This window comes from Tauraco erythrolophus, chromosome 4 (genome assembly GCF_009769465.1).
Source record: "Tauraco erythrolophus isolate bTauEry1 chromosome 4, bTauEry1.pri, whole genome shotgun sequence".
NCBI classification, from domain to species: domain Eukaryota; kingdom Metazoa; phylum Chordata; class Aves; order Musophagiformes; family Musophagidae; genus Tauraco; species Tauraco erythrolophus.
In genome coordinates, this window is record NC_141468.1 from 22,044,364 (window position 1) to 22,068,552 (window position 24,189).

Here is a 24,189-nt window from a genome sequence, read left to right on the forward strand (position 1 = left end):
CCTACCCAGTTGCGTAGGGATGGGGTCAGGAAGGCTAAGGCATAGATGAAGCTGAACTTGGCGAGGGATGCAAAGAATAACAAGAAGGGTTTCTGTAGGTATGTCAGGCAGAAAAGGAAGGTCAAAGAAATCGTATCCTCCTTGACGAGCCAGACTGGCAAACTGGTAACAATGGACAATGAGAAGGCTGATGTACTCAATAAGTTTTCACCTGTCTTCACTGGCAACCTCTTCCCACACCTCTCAAGTGGATGCACTACAAGAAAGGGACTGGAGGAGCAAAGTTCCTCCTACTGTAAGAGAAGATCAGGTTTGTGACCATCTGAGGAACATCCTAAGTCTATGGGACCTGACGAGATGCATCCCAGAGTCCTGAGGGGATTGGCTGATGTAGTTGCCAAACCACTCTCCATGATGTTTGAGAAGCTGCAGCAGTCAGGTGAAGTCTTCGGAAACTGGAAAAACGGAAATGTTGAACCCATTTTTAAAAAGGGTATAGAGGAGAACCCTGAGAACTACTGACCTCTAAGCCTTACCTCTGTGCCTGGGAAGATCAGGGAATAGATCCTCCTAGAAGCTATGCTAAGGCACAGGGCGGACAGGGGGGTGATTCGAGACAGCCAGCATGGCTTCACCAAGGGTAAGTCCTGCTTGACCAACCTAGTGGCCTTCTATGATGAAGTGACTACACGAGTGGACAAGGTGAGCGCTACGGATGTCATCCCACAATACCCTTCTTCATAAATTGGAGACAAAGAGATTTCATGGGCGGATCCTTCAGCGATAAGAAACTAGCTGGATGGTCACATTCAAAATAGTGGCCAATGGCTCAATGTCCAGATGGAGACTGGTGGCAAGTGGTGTCCCTGAGGGGTCCATATTGGGACCAGTACTGTTTAAAATCTTCATCAACGACATAGTGGGACCGAGTGCACCCTTTCCAGATTTGCAGACAATATCAAGCTGAGCAGTGCAATTGACACGCCTGAGGGACAGAATGCCATACAGAGAGACCTGGACAAGCTTGAGAAGTGAGCCTATATGATCCTCATGAGGTTCAACAAGGCCAAGGTCATGCGCATGAGTTGGGACAATCTCTGGTGTCAATACAGTCTGGGAGATGAAGGGATTGAGAGCACCTCTGTGGAGAAGGATTTGGGGTGGTGGTTGAGGAGAAGCTCAACATGAGCCAACAATGTATGCTTGCAGTCCAGAAGGCCAACCGTATCCTGGGCTGCATCCAAAGAAGTGTGGCCAGCAGATCGAGGGAGGTGATCCTCCCCTTCTACTCTGCTCTCATGAGACCCCACCTGGAGTACTGTGTTCAGCTCTGGAGTCCTCAGCACAGGAAAGACAAGGACCTGTTGGAGCGGGTCCAGACGAGGGCCACGAAGACTATCAGAGGGCTAGAATACCTCTCCTACGATTAAAGGCTGAGTTGGGGTTGTTCAGCCTGAAGAAGAGATGGTGGCTCTGGGGAAACCTTACTGTGGCCTTTCAATAACTTAAAGGGGCTTATAAGAAAGACTGGGATGGAATTTTTAGTAGCATCTGTTGCAACAGGACAAGGGGTAATGGTTTTAAACTAAAAAAGGTAGATTCAGACTAGATAAAAGGGAAGAAATTTTTTACAGTGAGGGTGGTGAAGCACTGGAACAGGTTGCGCAGAGAAGCTGTAGTTGCCCCATCCCTGAAAACATTCAAGGTCAGGCTGGACAGGGCTCTGAGCAACCTGATCAAGTTGAAGACATCTCTGCTCATTGCAGGGAGGGTTGGACTAGACAGTCTTTAAATGTCTCTTCCAACTCAAACCATTCTATGACTGTATGACAATTTTGTACAATTTAAACAGTTTGCATGAGTGTGCGCATCCACATATGCTTCATGATCCTTCGTGAGGATTAAAAGACAAACTCTGCAGCCTTTCTATTGCAAAAACTGTGTGAGAATACTTAAACTATCTTTCCTTCAAAAAAGTTTCAACAAATTCAAAGGTACTCCATTTACCTGTTCTCTTTTTAATTTTTCACGCTTACGTATAAGTTCAATCAACAAACGTGCTCTTTCAAGATCATGTCGCAGCCTTTGCCAGTACTTCAATTTTTCTTTTAAGGCTTGCATTTCTTCATCATCTTCTCTCTAGGAAAAGAATCAAAAGGTTTTTATACAATGAAAACAAAATAAAACCAAACAAAACCAAACCTCTTTTTATACACTAGTTTTATGTAATTACAGAAAGTATTCACAGGTAAAGAGAAACTACTGTCTTATAGCTACAGCACTTGGTCGTAAGCCTCATACTATAACAAAAGAAAACCTCTGGTCAGGGTATCTTCTAGAATTTCTCAACCATCTAGTTGAAAACAAAATCTATAAACTGGAAAGCAGTCGTATGATGAAGGTTATTTACATCAGAAAAAGCAACACATCAAACAGCAACCCAGCAGTATAATGAGCTGCAAAATAATATTCGGTATTTTCACATGAAAATCCAAACCAGGTGAACATTAATAGCTTCTTCACAAACTCAAGCCTGGCAGAAACACATTCTTGTTGTGCTAAACACAGTCCACCTCCCCCACACCCAGCAGAATCTGGACACATTCGTAACAGAACAAAACCATTATGACCTCTGAGGACAGAAAAGGAAAAGTATTTTATTAAATAATACAGTAACTTCAAATGGTACTGCAAATGGGTAATGCAGTAATACAATCTTTCAGTGAATGGATGAAAGAACTTAATTCACACATTTTTAGGAAGAAGCAGAGTTGAAACACTTGCAGTGTTTAGTTTGATTTGTACATACAGAGAACAGAGCCCTTCTTGCTTGTTTTTACTACTCAAAAGACAAAAAGGGATATTGGAATACTACTTATAGTATTCAAATGCTATTGGTAATTTACCAGGAACAATATCATAAAAAAGTAGAAGTACTGGTATTAGTACCAAGTACACAAAAGAAACATCTGCTTTGGGAAATTATTACATTTACAATGAGTATTTTATAAGAGATCCAAATCTCTCACAGTGAGATTAAGAAAGAGATCCAAAGCTTTGTATGCTTGCCTGTAACTAGTCTAATGTAATATACAGTTGATAAGTAATCATCATGGTGTGGTTTTCTTTAAACTAAAGCAAACAAACAATAAATTCCATAAATTATAAAAAATAGAAGACAGAGGAATAAAGAAAACTGGCTAAGCAGATGAACAATAACCAATATTACAAATCGTTACACTCAAAGCAAAAAACCTCCTTAATAGAAGGATAATTTAGAAATATCATATGTCCTCTAAAGGAAGCTTGCGCAATTTTTCAGACAGAAGGTTCTAAAAATGGAACTGGAAAAACTGGCAGTTTAAAAAGAGTATCTAATAGATTTGCGAGTGCTATGATTCTATGATCTGCACGGTTGGTTTTTTTTGCTTTATACACTTTGCAAAAGTAAAGGCAAATACCTATGGAAGCTATGAAGTCAGTTTTATTCAAATCTGTGACTTCACTGAATTTGAAAATCCTTAATTAACAACTATCTCTGTATTACAATATAGCAATCTAGAAAACAGTTTGTTCCTCTTTTTGAAAAAAACATACACAAAAAAAGAATGAAAAATGGTAGCTAACTTCTAGTTCCCTTTCCAAATGACTAATACTACTAGTAAAAGAAAAAACATTTCTTTTAAGGAGTTAAGTCTTGACTTAGACATGTAATAATTTAACTGTTGAGGGCCAGAATAGCTCAAAGTAAACTTTGACAAAACAAATATCTACATGCACATTTTTAATTCCTTAAAATTCTCAGAGACTCACTGAATTAGAAAGTCTACACTGCCTGTAACTGCTGTTGTGCTACATCTCTTCATCTCCAAGTACAGATCCTACTGTGTGGAAAAGCAACCTAACTGTTAACGGACATAGCTATACAATTTTTTTCATAGTTTTACTGTTTTTCAGGACCAAAATTAAGTTGTGGCTACTGCTAAAAGTGGACTGCTTGTCCTCGCTTTGCTTGCAGCGATTCAGAACCCACTCTTTTGCCCTGTGTAATTGCATAGCTCATGAAACTGGGGAACTGATCCTGCTGACGGCTAAGTCAATGAAAGTTTTATTTTAAGGTGAGCCAGGAAACTGAAATAGAAGGAAAAAAAGTTACTTTGTTACACCAGGTCTTGACTTAGTTCATTAGAGACTTCAGTATTTGGCTAAATCTGAAGGTGCAGTTGCAATTTTGTTTGTTTTAAAAGAAAAAAAGATTATTCTTTTAGTTGAATCAGTTGTTTGACCAATTTCATTCCATAAAATAGGCAGGTCGCTTTAAATCTGCAGATGTGACAAAAAGTACCAAGAGCAACTTGTTTGGCTTTTTTTTTTTGTGTGCACACATACACTCCCTTCTTGAGCGTCCTCCAGCTTGGGGATTAATAGCAAGCCTTCAAATTTTTCACACTTCTAGGCAAAAGAATGTTGGCAGACATGGTTATAATAGCTAAGATAAATAGGTTAGGGTAAAGAGAGTTTATTACCTGACATACAACATACACCTTACTTAGACTAAAAGTAAGGTGATGAAAAGATGAAAAGACAAGATAAAAAGAGCATGACGCACTGGTTTCCAATATCTAACTAGTGAAAACCTGGATAAAAAGAGTTCCTTTCCAAATTTTTAGTCTTCAAAAGCCTTCTGACAAGGAAGGTTTCTATTAACTTCCTGTGAAGAGTCCTTCCAAATCTTTCTGTAACACAGCCAGAAAATTTCTTCTGGGTGATGACACAAGAAAAATTTACAAACTCACTCTGGTATTTCCTGATGGACTTAGTTCTTCAGCTGAACACCAAATATTACCAAGAAAACCTAAAACTGACACATTTGTTAATACTGAGGGAAGAGGGAAACACTTCTAAGTCTATACACAGAAAATGCATCAACTGAGAACTGGTCTTCAGCTCCAGCTCCCGCCGTGAGCAAGTTACCAGTCTGCATACTAGCACAAAGAGTGTCAGCGTACCAACAGATCACTCCTTACATTGGATGTGAATACATGGGGACAGCCTCACTCCCTACAGGAGTCAACTTAATATGAGCCAAATATACATAGAATTATAGTGATGAAATTGGATTTCGATCAATACAATTAGTTTTATTAAGATCCTCTGCTGACACTTGTATGTCAACCAGTCTAACCAAAGTTGTGGTTGCAACTTGTGTTCTTACTGAAATCTTCAGTGCAGACATGACCTTAGTCACCAGCACTTTGACTTTGTTTCTTCAAACAGCAGTTTTAAGCCAAACTCACTACAAAGCAACAAAGCTATCACTCTTAAATTTCATGCCTTATTTTGATTCAAGCACTCTTTAAGTACAGAAAAAAACTAAAATAGTGGGGATGTAAAACTTTCCTGAATTTCTAGGTGGAGAAAGAAGCGATAGTATAAACCATTCTATCAGAGGGTTCCTTGTTCCTGCAGAAGATAGTATATAAATGGAGATCTTTTTTTTGACTGCTTTAGAACTGTTAGTTGATGCAACATGACCTTCAAAAGCAAATCATAACTAACCTCTGAAACATGTTCAGTAGGAAGTAATTCTAAATCACAGAATGCTTCCCCCTCTGCCAAGTTTGTTCTAGTAAACAACCATTAGAGAAGGATCAAACCCACCTTCCACTAGGCATCTTCAAACTATTTTCAGGGTTTTGATTCCCCATTTTAACATTTCTTTTCAGTAATAATAATAAATAAATAAAGATAATAATATCGCCTCTGATTCTGTATGACATCAGTGTTCATGTCCCCTTGATTGACTGAAAACTTACTGAGGTTTCTTGACGTTCCAACCTCTCACATAAAATAAAGTAAAAATAATTTTCCCATCTAGACCAAAGTGAACAAAACTATCATCCATTACCTCAAAATCTTGAGGTGTTCTCACAACAGCTATGCCACAGCTGTTTATTTAAGTCTTCATTACGGTTTGGCTTATACTTGGAGTAACGAAGATGACTAATGCCTCAAATGCTTTGCAGTTACGACTACTTTACTATGTATTATCAATACATATTGAAGATGCTATGGAGAAGACAGTGTCCTAAGACAGGACACTCACTGAAAAGCACTATCTACACATTTTTCATCAACAGAAACTAATATTCAGCTTTGCTTGAAACTTGCTTTTTCTTTTTAAAATACAAAGTTAATTTAAATTCTAAGTTTTAAAGCATAAAGTCTCAAAAGTGAGATTTTAAACAGCTCCTATCTAAAATTTATTTTATTATAATCAAACTTCAATTATAAGAATTGTTTTATTTTGGTAGTTACCATTTAAATATTTAGAAATGTTGCAGTCTCATCATGCCGTGTCAACAGGAAAAGTACTTCCCAACTACCAACTAGTAAGTAGAATTTTTTCAGACTACTTTAGATCTATAATGCCACATGAGCCCTGGACTTCTGTGCTTGATTTCATTTTTTTTAAAGACTCAAGCTCATTAAAAAAAAAATCTATCTGAATAAATTAATTTCAGCAACTATTAGATAACTGCCAGGCACCACTGTTCAAAATAGAAACTTCCTATACAGCATCAAAAGATTAAAAGTAGAATACGAAGTATTTTAGAGAAGTTACAACCTCAAAAATAGTATTAAAATGCAGTAACATAGAAGCAATGAAAGAAAGGTAAACAAGTGACCAACTTATATTCAAAGTTAATTCCATCTAGAAGGAATCCACCTAAATTCCATCTAAAAAGAATTTGAGCATCTCAGCTATGACAAAAGGCTGAAGTAGCTGGGACTGTTCAGCCTGGAGAAGAAAAGGCTCAGGAGGGGAATCTCATCAATGTATATCAATACCTGAAGGGAGGGTGCAAAAACCACCAAGACAGGCTCCTTTCAGCTGTGCCCAGCGACAGGACCAGAGGCAATGGGCACAAACTGAAGTACAGGAAGGTCCCTCTGAACATCAGAAAACTTTTTTTTACTGTCAGGGTGACCGAGCATTGGCACAGGTTGCCCAGGGAGGTTGTGGAGTCTCCACCACTGGAGATATTCAAAAGCTGTGTGGACATGGTACTGGGCAACTGGCTGTAGGCAGCCCTGGCAGAACAGTGGGGCTGGACCAGATACCTCCAGGGGTCTCTTCCAATCTCAACTGTTCTAGGAATTATTAATTAGGTTTTTTTCATGAAAAGCTAAGACAAGAAACACACACAAAAAGGACAGACCAAATAATTAGGAAGCAGTGTTGACCATGCTTTTTTGACTACATCAATTAATGACTTAATCAGCAAATAGCAACACAATTCAAACAAAAATAGTAGTTAAGCTTTAAAGGCAAAAAAAAAATAAATCTCAATTTAATACAAGTAAATTATTATAAAATTCATTCTTAAAGTTCTAGAGGCTGTTTTACAGGAACAATTCCACTGGAAGTCAAACATCTGCAGAATGGAAAGAACACAGCCAACACCTTTTTTAATTGAACTGAAAATGTAAACTGGGATGCAGCAAGAATTTCCACATCATGATGCTTCACAGCATTTCAAGGTCTGTGTACATGGATCCATATTCAGAAAAGAAGTTTAATTATTTTTGAAGCCATTCGGTGACCGAAATCAAAGCAATAAAAGATCGGCCAAAATCTCTAACGTTACTGAAGAGCTGTTAACATTACAAAAATGGGAAGCAGAAGAGTACCGCTTTCTGAATCTGATACACGTCTGGAGTGACTGTTTTTCTGTTTTTCAGCAATTGACTGGTAAAAGCGTACAACTTTAACCAACTTATATGTATTTCAGATAGAATGAGTTTTACTTGAACAAAGTATCAGCATCAACTTATGCTTGTCTACAGTCTCACTTAACTACGTCAAAAGTGAAACTAAAAGTCGAAACAGGTCTTTGAACGTCATCAACAACTTGCTCTTTATTCTGTTACTGCTGAACAAGGTGGGCAATAAGGATCTGAATTTCAAAACTGTAAACTAGCATGTCTAGCCTTTACTCTGCAAGAATTGCTGGTTTTCTCAGTTATAAGCATCAAAGACAACATTTGTTTTGCAACTGTTGATGAAATTTATTTTTTTTATCTTACAAACTCATAGCACATTGAGGAATGAGTTTCAAAAAGACACAATACTCGTCAATGAACAATGGTATTAGGATACTTTAGGTGACTGTTTCTGTGAAACACTTAAGCAAAACAAAAGAAGTCCCCCTAATAAATATATATATTTTTTTTTTAATATCTCACAACTTAAAAAGGATTAGATAATGCCTGACTTTCAATATAGGTCTTAAGACTAAGGTAAAGAATTTACTCAGTGCTGAATAAAAGAAAGCTTTTACTCTGTGCTATGTTTCCTGATTAATTTTTTACTCTAAAAGATAAGAGATTTTCTGATTTCTTCTTGTAAGTAAAAAGTATGTCACATACCTGTTGTGTGTTTCTTTGTGACTGTAAACTGGACTGCAGCCTTCTCAACAGAGGAACACCGTTCCTAGACAGTCTTTTAAGCAACCAGTAACTGTGCACTCGTTCAACAAACTGCTTCTTCCGCTGAATGGCCACCTGATTCATAATCTTATTTAATCTAAAACATGGAAAAACTGATATTGTATTTTTTGCAGCAAAGCATAAAACGTATTTGTTTATGGAAGTTAAACATCATATATGAATGTATAATGTAACAACAGCAGCAATCACCACATTACTGATTTCTTTCAATGACATCCCTTTCAGTACCATTATTTCTGAGCAGTAGGTTACAAGCAAATATAGCTGCTTGACACTGTAGTTTCTATCAAATATATTAAGGTACTTTGTAAAGCTAAAAGGCATCAATTTTTCAAATGATCATTACCTCAAGAGCAATCCCAGATTGAGAATAAAGCTTTATATGCATTTTAAAACAATTTTGCTATTGAAAATAAAACCAGAAATAAAGCTGTAAATCCCTACAAATATTTTCAGATCATCTGTAGCCATCTTCACACAGAATTAGTAAAGACAATATACCTTCACATTTTTTTACATAAAAATATGCAACAAAAGCTTGTATTACTCATCTACTAATATTAAAATTTTTCATAAATAAAGTGAACAAAAAAAAGTAAACCAGAAGAACACTTATGATTTTACCCCACACACATGATGAAAATATCAACACAGGAAAGATGCAAGAGAGGACGATACAAACAGCTAAGCAAAATACCTTGATTAAATAAATAGTATTTTCTCCGAACTTGTTTTTTAACAGAAGCAAATACTGTTTACATGTACCCTGTTCACAAATACTCTAGGAAGTGCTGTAGGAACATCACACAACAAACTTGACTACTACCTTTTAAATAATGACACGTTAAAATGTTTAAGTTTCACAAGTGACACTAACCTCTCAAGACTTATATTCAAAAAAAGTTTATCTGAAATACATTTTCAACTCTCTGTGCCTACAGTATCTTGAAATCATGACAAAAATATTTAAAAAAAAGTTGATGGTTGTAGAATGAAACAGTTTTGTCTCTGTATGATATTGCAGGGATTTGTCACTGGTGGTAGCCCTTACAAAATTAACACAAGATGCCCCAAGGCACCAACCACCTGTATTGTTAGGGGGATTGTTCATTTGTTTGGGCACAGGGATGAGCTGGAGAGAGAAAAAAGGATTTCCCTGAGCTGGACATAAGATAGAGCTACAGAAACGATAATATCAATGAACAGAAACCTGTTAATTCTTTACTCAGTATATTACTACCTATAGAAGAACTCTACAATGGATAGTAGATTTACCAGAGATTCTCCAATACAATTTAATACCAAAATAGGTAAAATTAAATTCAGGAAGTACCTGATTTGTAGACCACTACCATGAGACTTTTAAATAAAAATCAGGATACATATGCATATTAGTATTTTTCTGCTTTTTCCCTTTTAATATTAGGAACGGCAGTTTCTTAGGGAAGCGGTAGAAGAAAAGTAGTCAAATACCTAAACAAAAGGCAAAGCTATAAGTAAACCTTGGTAAAAATTATTTTTAAGAATAGCTGAGAAACACGAATGATATTTTTCAGACAGACATACGAGCAAGTGTACGCTGAGTTCACCGAAGGTCATCTCTCTCTGGTTATCTTTTCTGGGCTGCACGGACAGCAAGGTGCAATAGGTTTACTCAGGACTACACTAACTGTAGCTACAGAGCTTTCAATCATCACAGGGCAAAGGTAGAGCAAATATAGCTTTTCTTCAAAATAAACTGCTTTTTTTTTTCTTTGGCAACACTGTTTTTCAATGAGTAACTAAGCCAGTTAAACATTCCTGAAAGAGTTTAGCTTAACTTAAAGCTTAGAAACTCTGCAGATGGACTTCGACCTTAGACGGTCTTGTAGGACGTCTCTCACTGAATTGAAGAGGCAGGCTCCGGAAAGACACTCAACGCAGAACTGGCCTTGATGTGGCCATATTAAACTTCAAACACAACAGAAGTACAATTAATCACAGAATGCTATCACAATCAAATAATTACTTTCACATCACTCTCTTGGAAAGAGCAAAACCTACTGAACTGAGTCAAAAAAAGCACAGCCAAATACATACCTATTCGGAAAGATCAGAGAATCGTAACTGAACATGAAGAAAGGTGTCTTGGCTCCATGCCCATCAGATGTGGCAAGACTACGCAAACAGCTCTAATTACAGCTTTAAGTACGTTTGCCCATTCACATAACGAATCATTCTATTTATAGATAATCACAATAGTGCTAGAATAAGTTTAGGAAATATGTTCACAGAAGATACTCTCCAACTTTCCAAATACAAATAGATAGACGGTGATCTGGAGTTCAGAAACTACCTAGCAAGGAGTAGGAATCTCCTCTGCCTTTCCTCCACATAAAACCAAACAAATACTGTCTGCTTATACGCATATAACATATCACCAATCATCCCTTAATTTCTGAAAACACGTGGCAGGTATCTACAGAGCCTCTACACTATCTTGTTCATATAACGAGAATGTTACATCTGCTGTTAGATCCTAAGAACCCACTAACTATAGCACAGTTCTTTGATCATCTCTTTGCTTAGTCAGATACTCCCAAGGAGACTTTTACTGTCCAAAATGCTTTAAATTTTGACAGACAATACAACCATTTGGGGAAATAAGACACTACTCGTCTGCTGCTGTAGAACTCTAGAAGTAGCACAGACTGGGTATTGATTTTGAAGCTCTCACCCTTGAGAGCTCTACCATATTGGGAAAGAGGTTCTCACTCACAAAGATACATTCAGATGCAGTGAAGCTGATCACAAGCTTGAAATAAGGCACGTAGGTATGCACCAGTCTTGAGCAAGTTCCTTTCTGCCACCTGAGTTTGAACTACATTTGTAAATGTTGAAACTGAATTTTTAAACTAGAATTTTGAAATTCTTTAATGACTTAAAGGAGCTTGCAGCACATTCCATTTCTCGTTTTTTCAAGAGAGAAGTACTTTAAAAGACATTACTGAAGATTAAAAAAATATATATATATATATATATTTGAAGCAGGTAAGGGAGAGGTGTTTAAAAGACTTTATAGTTCTACAATGGAGGATCTGACTTGCACAAGACAGGATTAACTCCTACACTACACTGACAAATCCCCCATGCAGAGGCAAGGCTTGCAGAACTTAAGTCACCTCTCAGAACTACACAAAACACCTCAGCAAAGGCATTTTTTGTGCTAAGGTGTTGATACATCCTAGAACTTTTTCCATGTATGTCGTGGTTTAGTCCAGCAGCTCAACGCTGAACAGCTACTCACTCACCCTGCCCCATTCCCAGGGGATGGGGAAGAGAATTAAAGGGGAAAAGGGAAGAAGACTTGTGGGTTCAGATAAGAACAATTTATTAATAATAATATCTGAATATATGCATGTATAATTGTAATAACATACAAACAAGCGATGCACAGCATAATTGCTCACCACCTGGTGACCAATGCTTGTCACATCCCAGCAAATGATCCTGAAATAGGTTAGTCCCAACACCACAATCCCGGACTAGTGAGAGGCCCAAAAAGAGAACGAGAGAAAGAGAGAGCAGTCTGAGAGTGAAAGCCCCCAGAAAAGCAAAGGCCTTTCTTTTCAGTCAACTCTCATCTATATACTGGGCATGACACTGCATGATATGGAATATGCCGTTGGCCAATTCAGCCCTCAATCTTAAGTCTAAGTTCAAATCTTAAGGGGAGTTGTGGACCCTCTGTCCCGGCCATGCTCCCCCCCAGCCTGTTGTGCTCCTGCACACTGGCAAGAACACGGGAAGCCGAAAGGTCCTTGAGGTCTCAGCACCAACTAGAAACATCAGTGCGCTATCAGCATTCTTCTCATAATGAGTCCCAGACTGAAAACAACACACAGAGCTCTTCTAGCTGCTAAAAAAAGAAGCTAACTCTGTCCTAGCCAAAACCAGGACAACATATACAAATATCAGGAAAGAACAGCTTTCTGTAGTGTTTTATTTTCTAATGGCAAGTCAAGCATAGTAAGTACTGGGAGAAAAAAAACCCACAGGTATTTAAAACACACATTAAACACAAGTGTATCAACTGAACCTGTGCTTTCTCTTCTGAAAAAATAGACCAATCTCATCGCAATGAGCAATCTCATTACATAGTAATTTTTTATATCTCTGTTAAGATTGCCAAATAAGTGCAAGTCTACTACCGAAGACAGCTCACAAAGAAGAGAATGTAGGAACATAGATCTGGAAGATACTACCAGAGTTACTATCTTCTCTATCACAACTGACCTTAGATACACATCAGGGGAAAAAAAGCGCCACAACTATAGCAACTACAGAAAACAAGCAGGGAGATGAGAAGCGTTCTTGCTGTCCAGGTTCCACATGGAACAGAGAATTTTTTAAGACAAAATTCCCAAGGAACATCCTAAAATGGACTATGTTAAGTGCTAAACACTTTTCTCTAAAAACATTAAAACAATTAGCACAATTAAGCTAAATGCGGAGCAGAAAACCTGAACTACTGTTATGCTGCCTTAAGAACAGCTTGGTGTGGCTCGTAGTGTGTTGTTTTACCCTCCACTTATCAGTTATTTAAAATAAAGTACACGGTAAGAAGAATTTGAGAATTCCTAAAAAGGTGGCTGCATTCCCATGATATTCAGTAGCTGCTGTTACGTAACTGGTCCCACAAAAGAAGCATTAGGTTTCAAGCTGATGACCGCTGCAGCCTTTTGATGTTTTGGCACCACCAGTCACACCCCATCTTGTTTTTTCCTTTTTTTTGGGCTACATTCCAAGACTACACAGATGTCAAAACATTTTTAAAAACCTGTTTTATTTGTGCCACAGGCAACTGAGAAAGCCAGTAACTACTTCCCTTCCCCAGCCTCACTTGTTTTCGACTGCAGAACACTGCGACACGTGCTACAAACATGATACAGGGGTATCGTACAATTCTCTGCTTGTCTTTAGGAAGGGAGAGGTCCCTTTTCAAGTGAAGTTTTCAAATAGCACCTGCAGTTCCCAGTCTGAAATGATAGTTTAGGCTGAAGTGTAAACTATGGCTTCAAAATAGGCTGCATTTACAAAAGCAGCAGAAGGATGAGTAGAGGAAGCTGGTTGGTTCTGAAAGGGTAAGACAGACTCAAATAATTTAATTTAAAATGGAAGTTAATATACAACAGCTTTGATGAGAAACTGTGATTTACCAGCTGATTACACTAACCCTCTCCTCACGCAGAGGCGTTCCATGGATAATCTACCCTGCAAAAGATGATACTCAATGCACTAGTGAAAGCATTCAGAGGAAGCTGAATGTTACTCAGTGCTGCATTTCCTCATCTTTTAGAGAAATGCATAAAATATTTTTTGTCAACATAAGACATGTGCTCTTGTCATAATAGCAATCTCAGAGCTTTGCTCTTCCGACTCCTGGCTGCCTTCCTCTCCCAGTTTCATTTACATGTCACTGTGGCAACTACAGCAACAGGTTACAAGAAAAAGTGAAAACAGCGTTTTTGGTGACTAACTATGCAGCAGTTTAATGTAAGAAAGCCAACGAGACATAATCGGCCACTTTTCTGTTAAGCATCATCAGTTGCTCCACAGATCATACATGCTTTTTAACCCCACAGAGATCATTTTAGTATTACAATATATGAAGACTTCTATAGCATCTCTCCACTCTCAAGTTTTCAAAATACAAACCGGAGAGAAAATTTCCTTAAGCATGTGATTTCGTGAGTGTTACTACAGTAACTCAAGCAGAAGGAACTTAATAAGAAAATATGTAAGATTAAGATCAAATACTTGCTAAAACCAGTTTTTAAACATTAACTAAATCTAGTATTTTGATTAATGTGTTTGTCCTGAGCCTCCTGTTTCATCAATTTGTTATTTTGAATCTTCCTTTATTCAACAGAGCTGTACTAAATGTATAAGCAAAAGACTAGCAAAACCATGTTATATTCTGTAAAATTTTACTTAGGCTCACTAAACCATCAGTTTCTCTTGACCTACAGTAATACCCATAAACAACCAAATGATGTTCCCATTTACTAGGCAAATAAAATACCCCTATTTTCCAACACGAAAATGCAGATACATTTCTAAAACCTGTCAGAACAAAACATAACAAGAAAAAAAAAAGCTAACTTGAACAAATTGTAACAAAGCAAACAGTTTCAAGAACATTTGAATTTTCAAACCTTGCTCAGCAAAGTTCCATAGAACATACTGAGACTCACAGAAGCAGGAGAGACAAAAAAATTACCTACAGGCAATTATAGTAATTCCACTGACACTAACTGGAAGAGAGCAGGCAGAAAAACAGAATAAAACGTTACAAAAGTGTCTATTTTGGGAACTGATATTAATTCTGGGGTCTTGCCAACTATTCCTCCCAGCTCCATATCCAAAAACATCAGCTTTCAAATATGAGAATGCCTGCTCGGACAGACAAAACCCTACTCTTCCCACACAAAACCTTTGGCAGCAGCTGCCTATCAAACAGTGTTTGTAAAACTTGTTTTTCAATATACCTGGTTTTGGTTTGTTTTTTTAAAAAAAAACAATGGAGGGAGAATTTTATTGCTGTGTCTATATCTTACTCCCTTCCTTGATAAAAAGTTCAAGTTACTGTTTGATTTCTTAACTAAAAAAAAAAACAAACGCAAACCAACCCTTTTGATTAGCTTTAAAGACAACACAGATGAATAGCTACGTAAAAATTGGGATTTCATTTGCATGTCTGTATTTCCTTTTGAAAAAGAGTAAGCATAAGGTTTCTTCTGTAACTAGCAGAAATCAGCTATGTACCCAACATCCTGAAAAAATCCTGTCATTTCCTGAAAAAACTGTCAATTATTTCATTTAAACTTCTGTGCAACACAAGTCTGCAGAATCCCCATGTGACAAATACACACTTTCCTAATTATAACTACTTTCCAGCTTTTGTATTGAAGAAACAGGAATGTCCCATTCCCAAATCACTCCCCTTACTATTCTAATGTAATGTTTAATCATCTTCATAGTTACTCCTTTTTGTCTGTATGTTTTTAAATTCTAGCTATTGAATTTGCCTTTCTCTGCTAGGTTGAGAATCCAACAGTATATCTACTGATATGTCTCCTGAAGCCTGAAAGTCTCTACAGATTGTTACTCTTTATTGTAGATTTATTGGTGTTTAAACAATATCTCATTTTGAAGGAACATGTAGGAAGCATTTTTTCTTGCTTTGCATGGCTATGAAACCAAGCATTTATTTTTCTACTTCAGCAAACAGCTTGTAAAATCTTTCTTGGACAGGAAAGCAGAACATTGAACTTAGGAGTTAAGAAAATGCTATGTTATTTTGCTGAATTCTCCCCTAGTTGTAACAGGTTACTTTGTTCCTATTCTAATGATTCAGTTTGTAATCTTCCAAGCCTCTCAATAAGGAAAGAAACAAAACAATCAAAAAACCCCACCAAGTCATACTGGAAAATCTCCTTCGTCTTCTCAGAAAAATCACATGCATAGATTTACTTCTGCCATTTCCTATACATAATACTGAGTCATGACTTTTCCTTAAAATTACTCAAATTATTTTCTGTACTTCTCTTTTTTGCAGTAGTCATAACTATACCACAAGATTTTGAAATCTAATATCAAAAGGCTGATTTTACATCAGCAGAAGATAACGTATTAATCAAAAACTGTCTTTTTGTCTGTAATAAAAGAAATGTCAGTATTTATCTACTCATTTTTGTGCACTCTGTAACTTGATTATTGAATAAAAACCGGCCAGGAGACAGTTCTTCAGACAATACATTCTGAAAATCATGTTTCTCTATGGCACTTACGAGATGCAGCACTGTCTAATTGCCACCAAAAAACCTAACAGAACTTCACATAACTGGTGAAATTCAGAAGTACTGAAAAATAAAAACACATGAATTTTTATTTTCCTAACTGCATTATCAAACATATATTCATTGTGGACCGAAAAACCTTAGAGGACGCACAGACTACTAATGATGCACCTTAGAGAAACATCTAACATATTAATTTCTGGTTTAAGCTTCTTTGTCCTTTACGTGTAAAATAAACAGAAGACAGAAAAGAACAATAATAAAAAAGATATGTACAACATATTCCTATATTGATTTTGTAAAAAGGGTATATTTAAATATAAGACAGCACTTCCATCCTCTGGATTTTTTTCAGGTGGAATCACAGCTCAGATGTCAATCAACATGTGGCTTTCAATACCAGATACACAAGTATCTTCCCCATTACTTTTACTCAAAATCAAAAACCACTTTTACAACCTATTTAACAAGTCACACTTTCTCAAACACATTAACTCTTATTAAACAAGACAATCAGAGAATAGACAAATTAGCTTGAAAACAAAGCTCTAAAGTTAGCTTATTTTATTTTCTTAAATACCACTGAGGCAAAGTTAGTAAACACCATAGTAGTTCTTTTCTTGACTTGGGCAAAATTATTTTTTTATTTAAGCAAAGAGGTCAGGATGACAGCCGCAGTAGTTCCCACATGTATCAGAAAGGTTTTGAAGTCAATCAATCTTAAAAGAAACATCAGTGGACACTGACTGCTAGTATCCCCTTCCACTTTACCATCATCTAATTACTAGGTACAGCCATAAGGCATACCTACATCATGCTCTCCTGTAACTAAAATAAGTATTTCCACATGATTTTGTGAAAATACATATACACCTATGTACACTTCAAGGATATACAGCTAACATACATTAATCTGATTTAGCTTTTAATTTTTTCGCAACGCTGGCTCTAGTAGTATTTTTCAATGGCTTTTTATGGTGAATTTTATGCAGCATTTCTTATTCTTTTCCCCTCACTTAAAAACATTCTGAAGGTATTAAAAAAAAAACCCAGTACACTAAAAAACATTAAAACAAATCCCCAAAAGAAACCCACAAGCCACACATATGATTAAGAAACATCATCTGTGAACGCAGACTGTGTCTCAAAGGCCTTGTAAATGTTCCCTTCTGCATATATTGTCTCATCACTTTCTGTTCTCTGGTCCATACTTCATTTTAGAGACAATCAAGATTTCTGTGACAAGATAAACAAGACTTTGTTTAATTGTTTGTTAAGAAAGTTCAGGATAGTTCAATTGGATAAACTATAAACCAAAAGGAAATACCGGTTCTGCCTTGAGACATACAGTAACAGAAATCTTCTTTTACTAACAAGCAATACGCTTTCTAATAAAAGCAAAGATCAATACAGAAAAAGCAGTTAATGTGCAGCACATAAATATCCACAAGAAATGGAGCATAAAGTCAGTACAAGATAACCAACATACACAAGGAAACTAGATTTAGATTGTCAAGTCAGCCCTAAAAGTTAGGATTTCCTAACTTGGAAATTCTGGACCTGCAATCTAAGTAAAATACTTTTAGTATTTTATTAGGAAAAAAAAATAATTTATCTACTAGGCAATATTCGGACACTGCCCATCATCAGTGGAGTACAAACTCTGCAAGAACTAATTTGCCAGTGTTTCCAGACAAACTAACTGGAGGCAGCAGGAAGCCACTTTTCTGACAACCTTCTGTCAACAGGTACAGGTACTGTCTGTCCCTTCGACAGAGGTACAGTTTGAGGGAGTGTCCTTCCCTACTCACCCCCTCACGTAACACAGCTGCTGACACTTCCCAGAAACAGGTGACTTCTAGACCAAGCTCATTTCTGCCTTGTCAAAAAAAAAAAAAAAGAAAAAAAAAAAGGAAAAAAAAGAAAGAAAAAAATTTAAAAAAAGAGAAAAAAAAAGAGAAAAAAAAAGAAAAAAAATTTCTTGAACAGCATTTCCCAGTAAAGAGACAACACACTACTGTAGGTCTGATGCAAATCATAAGAGGTTCCCTGGTGGTCCCATATACTATTCCAAGTGCTAAGCAAGTAACTAGGAAGTTAGCACTGACAGCACTGGAAACCGAAGTCACTTTAAGGTTCTAACATGATCTACTGCACCTTTGGAAGTGGATACTTACGTATAGACTTTCTAAAATACCTACACAACAGGATATATAAATGCTCAGCATTAAAAAAAAAAAAAAGAGACAGGGGAAGCAAGCATTCATCAATGGTTAAAAACTCCTGATTCTCCACTTCTAAGTCAGTAGTTCAAAGATGACAGTCTGAGAGGCCATATATTAGATTACAAATGACCTACAGAATGACAGTATCTATGCAATTTAGCAGCAAAAAGCTTAGAGTATGACATCCGTGTAACAAATTCTGGTAACCGAAAAGCATACAGCTCTCAAAATCATTCAAGGCAGCAGCGTAGAAACCTGGCTTGCAGGTAAACTGACACCGAAATTCATGAGCTACATACAGAAAGTTATGTAAAAGTTATGAATTATGTTGATCTACACCAGTTTTTTTAACATATCCTGAACATTGAGACAGGTGTTTCAGAAAACAGAACTAGTACAAATAGTGTTATTAAAATGCCCAGTCTTTCATATACACGCAGTATCCAGGTAAGGAAACAGTATACAGTCCTTCCACCTTAAACTAAACATAAATAGCAGAAGAGTTTTTCTCAAGCTTCCGCAGGTGTGTTCAGGGGCTACATCCACCAAGTATTTTCCTCCTCATTATAATCTTCGTATTTCTACATTTTTCCAGCTACCAACCCTAAAGAACCAGCTATATGCAAAGGAGATACAGTCTGTCTCAATTTCCAGAGATGTTGAAAACATGTTCATTTCAAATTCTTTATGTTTAAATACTGAATGTGTATGTTTCTTCTCTGATTAAAATTAAATAGCTTAACTACTTTTCCTTTCTCTGGAAAGGCAAATCATGTTTCAGCTCCAAGGGAAAAAAAGCACATTAAAAAACAGACTAGAGAAAAAGGATCATTTAAATTAAGAATGCCGTGAAATGATCCACATCATTCATTACTCTTTTATGGGTATATATTTAACTCACACACACACACGTTTTTCTAAAAGAAAAAAAAAACACAAAAAACACAAAACAACAACCAAAAAAACCCCCCCAAAACCAAACACCAGCTAAACCAGCTAACGAGAATTAGACAATCGATATTTGGGTCTGCAACATAATCACTTTTCCTTTTAATATGCCCATTTCTGTTTTGCTTTCAATTTGGGTATTAGTTTTCTAGGACTAAGGACGTTCACATTACAAAGAGTACTTATGCAAGTTTCCTTCAGTTAACACAAGCAATTCATAATAAAGCTCAACCTTAAAATAATCCGAAATCATGTCTATTTTTTACATTTCTGATATAGAATACAGGAACTATACTTGTGTCCGGTAACATGAAACTGAGCAAAAATAGAAGCTGAACCTCTCTGCAATCTTCAGAAGGAATATAGTTGTTATTTAAAAACAAAAAAAAGTCTTTAAATTTCTTTTCCTGGCATCTAATGACAATGTAAAAAAAAAATAATCTGATTATAATATCCTTTTAGAGTCTGGCTTTTATGAAAGTTACCAATGGAAAGAATTGCCAGAGGTACAACTGAGAACACGCATTCTAATCCTCAACTCTCACTTAGTTCACTTTCTTACTTTGTCTTAAAAAAACCAAAACACACTACACCACCAATCAAGATCGTCCTAAATAATCCAAAGCCAAATTCTTTTATACTAACTCCTCCCACAGACAACAGTACCTGTTTAAACAACAGTGTTAGTTGCTTACTGTCAACATAAGCTTTTCTGCAGTGCATCACTAAACAAAACCACCATTTTACTAAGCAAATCATAAGGAAGAAAGGTGCAATCAAGCTGATGTTTGTAAACACCACACCGGAGCTAAAGGCTCTTTGTCAAAGTCAGTCAATAAGTAGCTACTTCCACTAACAAAACTTACTGCAGGAAAGGACTGCAGTCTCAAACCATGTATTTATTTAGATTAATTTAACCAGCATTAAACGTCAGCTACCTGAGACCTGGGAAGTCAGCTTTCAAAAAAGCACGGCTTATTTTTATTATTTTAAGAGCCCCTTCACTGTCTGAGCATTCAGAGTCTTGTCACAGTACAAACAATAAACCTGCACATGGAAGTGGCGCCTGTTTTGAAAAACTTTCTAAACTACTGCTCTTAAATCAGTAAGAATTTAATTAAAGGGGTAAACAAAACATATTGATGTTGTAAATGCTAGAAACAAAACAAATACTCCATAAAGACAAACTTGGTTTTAGTCCCAGCAGTCCAATTTTGCATTTCTCAGCCCAATGTACTATGTCTCAAAGATTCGGCAAAGCCAAAACTGTATCTCTCTGCCCCAGAGCTTTCTGTCATTGCTCAAATCCCAGAAACAAATTATTTATAATGCCTTTTCAGTGTAACTGAAAGACATCTGAAGAGAGATGCTTGCTACTGTTCTAAGTTAACCGAAGTTCATGCTGAGACTTTGAACTCCTGAAACAGAGATATTATAAAATTCCATTTTGCTCCAGTTCCGTTATCACTACTGAAAACATCACTTGAAACATCCCTGCTTTCTGACGCATCACTTCACTGGCCTCACCAGACCTATAGCCATCTGCCAGCCCCTCTGCTCACATACAAAAATATGGCATGTTAAATGTAAAGAGCAATGTCAGTTCTGGTGTTCATGCTTTATATTTGCCCTCATGTAACAAAAGCTCCTGCAAATAGAAACACTATTATAAAATCAACTTGAACAGAACTTTTTATGAAATATAAATTCATAAGCAAAGATAAGATTAGGATTAGAACTCCTTGTCATATGCATTAAATTATTTTTGTTCAAACAAACATTTTAGTGAAGTAATAGGACAGATATTTCACAGCATCATTGAACGGGAGGGCACACTCATTTCTAAGAACACATTAACCAACTAACTTACCATCCCTTACTTGCTAACTTTTCTTAAAAAAGTCTGCAAGGTATCAAATTTGTCCAAGCCTCGATAAACACTATTGCATTTGCAAAAAAGAAAAATGCGAATTTAGGAAAAACCTCCTGAAAAGTTACTCTGCCCTACAAGGAAAATACTCTCTGGAGGGTTTTTTTTTTTTGTACTCTTTACACGGATCTTAAGGTACAAGCTTCTACTTAATTTCAGTGATATGAACAAGATTCAAATCTTATATATGCAACTGTAATTTTCATTTTGGGGCTCTTAAATATCAGGAAAAGAAGTTCAGATTCCCAAGTTATGGATACAGTTAACCTTGGGCTTGGCCGATTCTTCAATACGAAGGCCAACTACACACGCTATTCTGAATCCAGTGGTTAATTATCAAAAGTACAACGAATGACAACAACTGAGCACACCACATGATTTGGTCTGACAACAACAACAACAAAACCGTTTCTTACAACAAAACAAGACATACCGCTTGCTAATTTCTCTGGGGAACTTACTGAATTTTTAATGCAACTTCACAAAAGTACAATGTACATAAGCTGCATCAATCCTCCAAGCATGGCCTTTAAGGAAAGCACACAAAAACCGCACAAAAACTTCAAGTCAGCATCGAAAAGCGTTGCTTTAAATTTAAACAGATCATTAAGAAAAGGCTTCTCTCACTTGGACGGTTTTCTTACCTCTGGGGGGGGATATAAGGAGCAGATACTGTTGGCATAACTGTACAGGGTTCAACCACTGTTTTCTTGGCCTTTTTTGTCTTTTTTCTGACTTTTGATGTAGACCTAGCAGTTCTGACTGATCCATCCTTTCTACAAACACCATTTTTGATTTCAGCTTCTCCATAAATATTTAGAGGTCTCCGTGTGCAACCTGGTGGAGTATGTACATCGCAATAGGCAGTCTTTTTTACAGAGAACGTTGTCCCACTGCCAGTTAGCTCTTTCACAGGTTCCATTTTCATATATAGACCGGCCTTTTGAGCACACGTCACATGGAATGCAGTATAGCAGTTTGCTTTGTGGCACTGGATGCAGGCACCAACACCTTTCTGTTTACAGAGGTAGCATGTTAACTTCCATCTGGCTGGGGGAATGTTCCTGACACCATCAATTGGCTCAATAAAAACTGTATTGGCAAATCCAACTTCTGGAATCCACAAAGCACACACCACGTGTCCCCAACGATCATCGTCAGTCTTTTTAAAGGCACCTCCCTTGTTTGGGCACAGCACACAGTCTACAGGCCGAGAACGGGACTGCAGACAGTGTCTGCAGAGCCACTGGCCCTCAGGTATATATGGCACCCCATAGCATTCCTGATGTACTGCTAAATTACACATATCACAAAACAGGATTACATTGCTGTTCTGACATTCACCATCCATGCATATACAACACACCGCATCTTCATCAATTAAAGACTGATGATCACCCTGTTTTTGGTTCTCACAGTAAGACTCTTTTTCAAACCTATCCATAAGGAATTCAAACATATTTTGTGAAACAACTGACACTCCATCACTTTTCCGCTTCTCATTTATTATTTCTAACCACGCATAATCTTCTTCATCCATGTCATACTCAACTTCATTATCGAGTTCTTCTGCTGACTTCTCAATGAATTTGTAATAAACTGGAGGTCTCCGAGGAGCCGAAGGGGGACTGTATTCAACAATCCGTACTTTTGGTTCTGGAAGAGGAGTTGTTGTAGCAGGTATACCATGCGAGCTCGGAAGAGCTTCATTTTTCTTTTTCACTTTGTTATTTTTATGCCGTTTGCTTCTTAGACAAACTGGTGGTCTTTCACTATTTTCTTTATTGCTGTTGCATTCACTCATTTCCTGGGCCGTAAGATCATCTTCTAATATAATCTCTAGAGGATCAAAGATACTGATCCTGTGCAGGCGACCTTCAATTTCTATTTCAACCATTCTTTGAGCTTGAGCGTATGTCAAGGTTTCTCGCGTTGGGGAGTGCTTAATACTGCACGGGGAAGAAGAATGCCTTGCTGCCGATACTCGATGACATCTTCCTTTTCTCCTCATTTGGTAATGTTTACCTAAAATTAGAGCAATGGTTAATATTATGAACTCCAAACATTCATTTTAAAGTATCAGTTTTATTATAGCAAGAAAAAGCCCTTCCATTCTATAGCCTCCAACCTATCTACTCATTTTAGAAAGAAAAAAAAGCCCGTCACCCTTACTTGATAGGAACGTTCACGCTGTTTTGTACAATGATAAATAGGTCTCCCACATGACAGCTTCTCTAAGCAATACACGAAAACTGCGATGCAAAAATCTTAAAGAAAAGCTACCTGTACGACCTCTGCATGAGTTAAAAAAAAAACATTTCAGAAGTGCCACAGAAAAAAAAATTACACCTGCTACATTGTAAGAAAACCTTTAATACAATATTTCCTAATACCTTAAGGGTGTCTACAGTTTCAAAGTATTTTCAACAGCTACAGATTACTTTCTCCAGATCTACCCCCAAAAGAACTAACATAATCCTGAAAGAGAAACAAGTTTTCCCTGCAATGTTTTCCAGTGCAATTTGAAATAGTCACGCTAACAACTCAGTTACAATACCTATACTTAAAGCCAGAAAAACACACATACTCCCAAACTTGGCAAGCATGCAGTTTGACAGTCCATTACTTTTTTACTTTTCTCAATTCTTAGTGAGACTATTACTCTTTACAAAATGACAGGAACACAATTGAACTTGCAATGCCCAATACGGTGCAGCACGGACTGCAATGA

The 24,189-nt window shown here is 36.9% G+C and overlaps 1 protein-coding gene across 2 annotated transcripts in view; it reads right to left on the reverse strand.

The window, feature by feature from the left end:
• Positions 1-24,189, reverse strand: part of BRD1 (bromodomain containing 1) — a 69,868-nt gene that overhangs the window by 41,170 nt on the left and 4,509 nt on the right. For both annotated transcript variants that reach the window (XM_086610375.1, XM_086610374.1), the window contains exons 2-4: positions 22,103-23,483; positions 8,434-8,590; positions 2,008-2,139 (exon numbers count right to left, since the gene is read on the reverse strand). In XM_086610375.1, coding sequence (XP_086466501.1) covers positions 2,008-2,139; positions 8,434-8,590; positions 22,103-23,469 — 1,656 coding nt within the window. In that variant the 5' untranslated portion in view covers positions 23,470-23,483. The remainder of the gene's footprint in view (positions 1-2,007; positions 2,140-8,433; positions 8,591-22,102; positions 23,484-24,189) is intronic.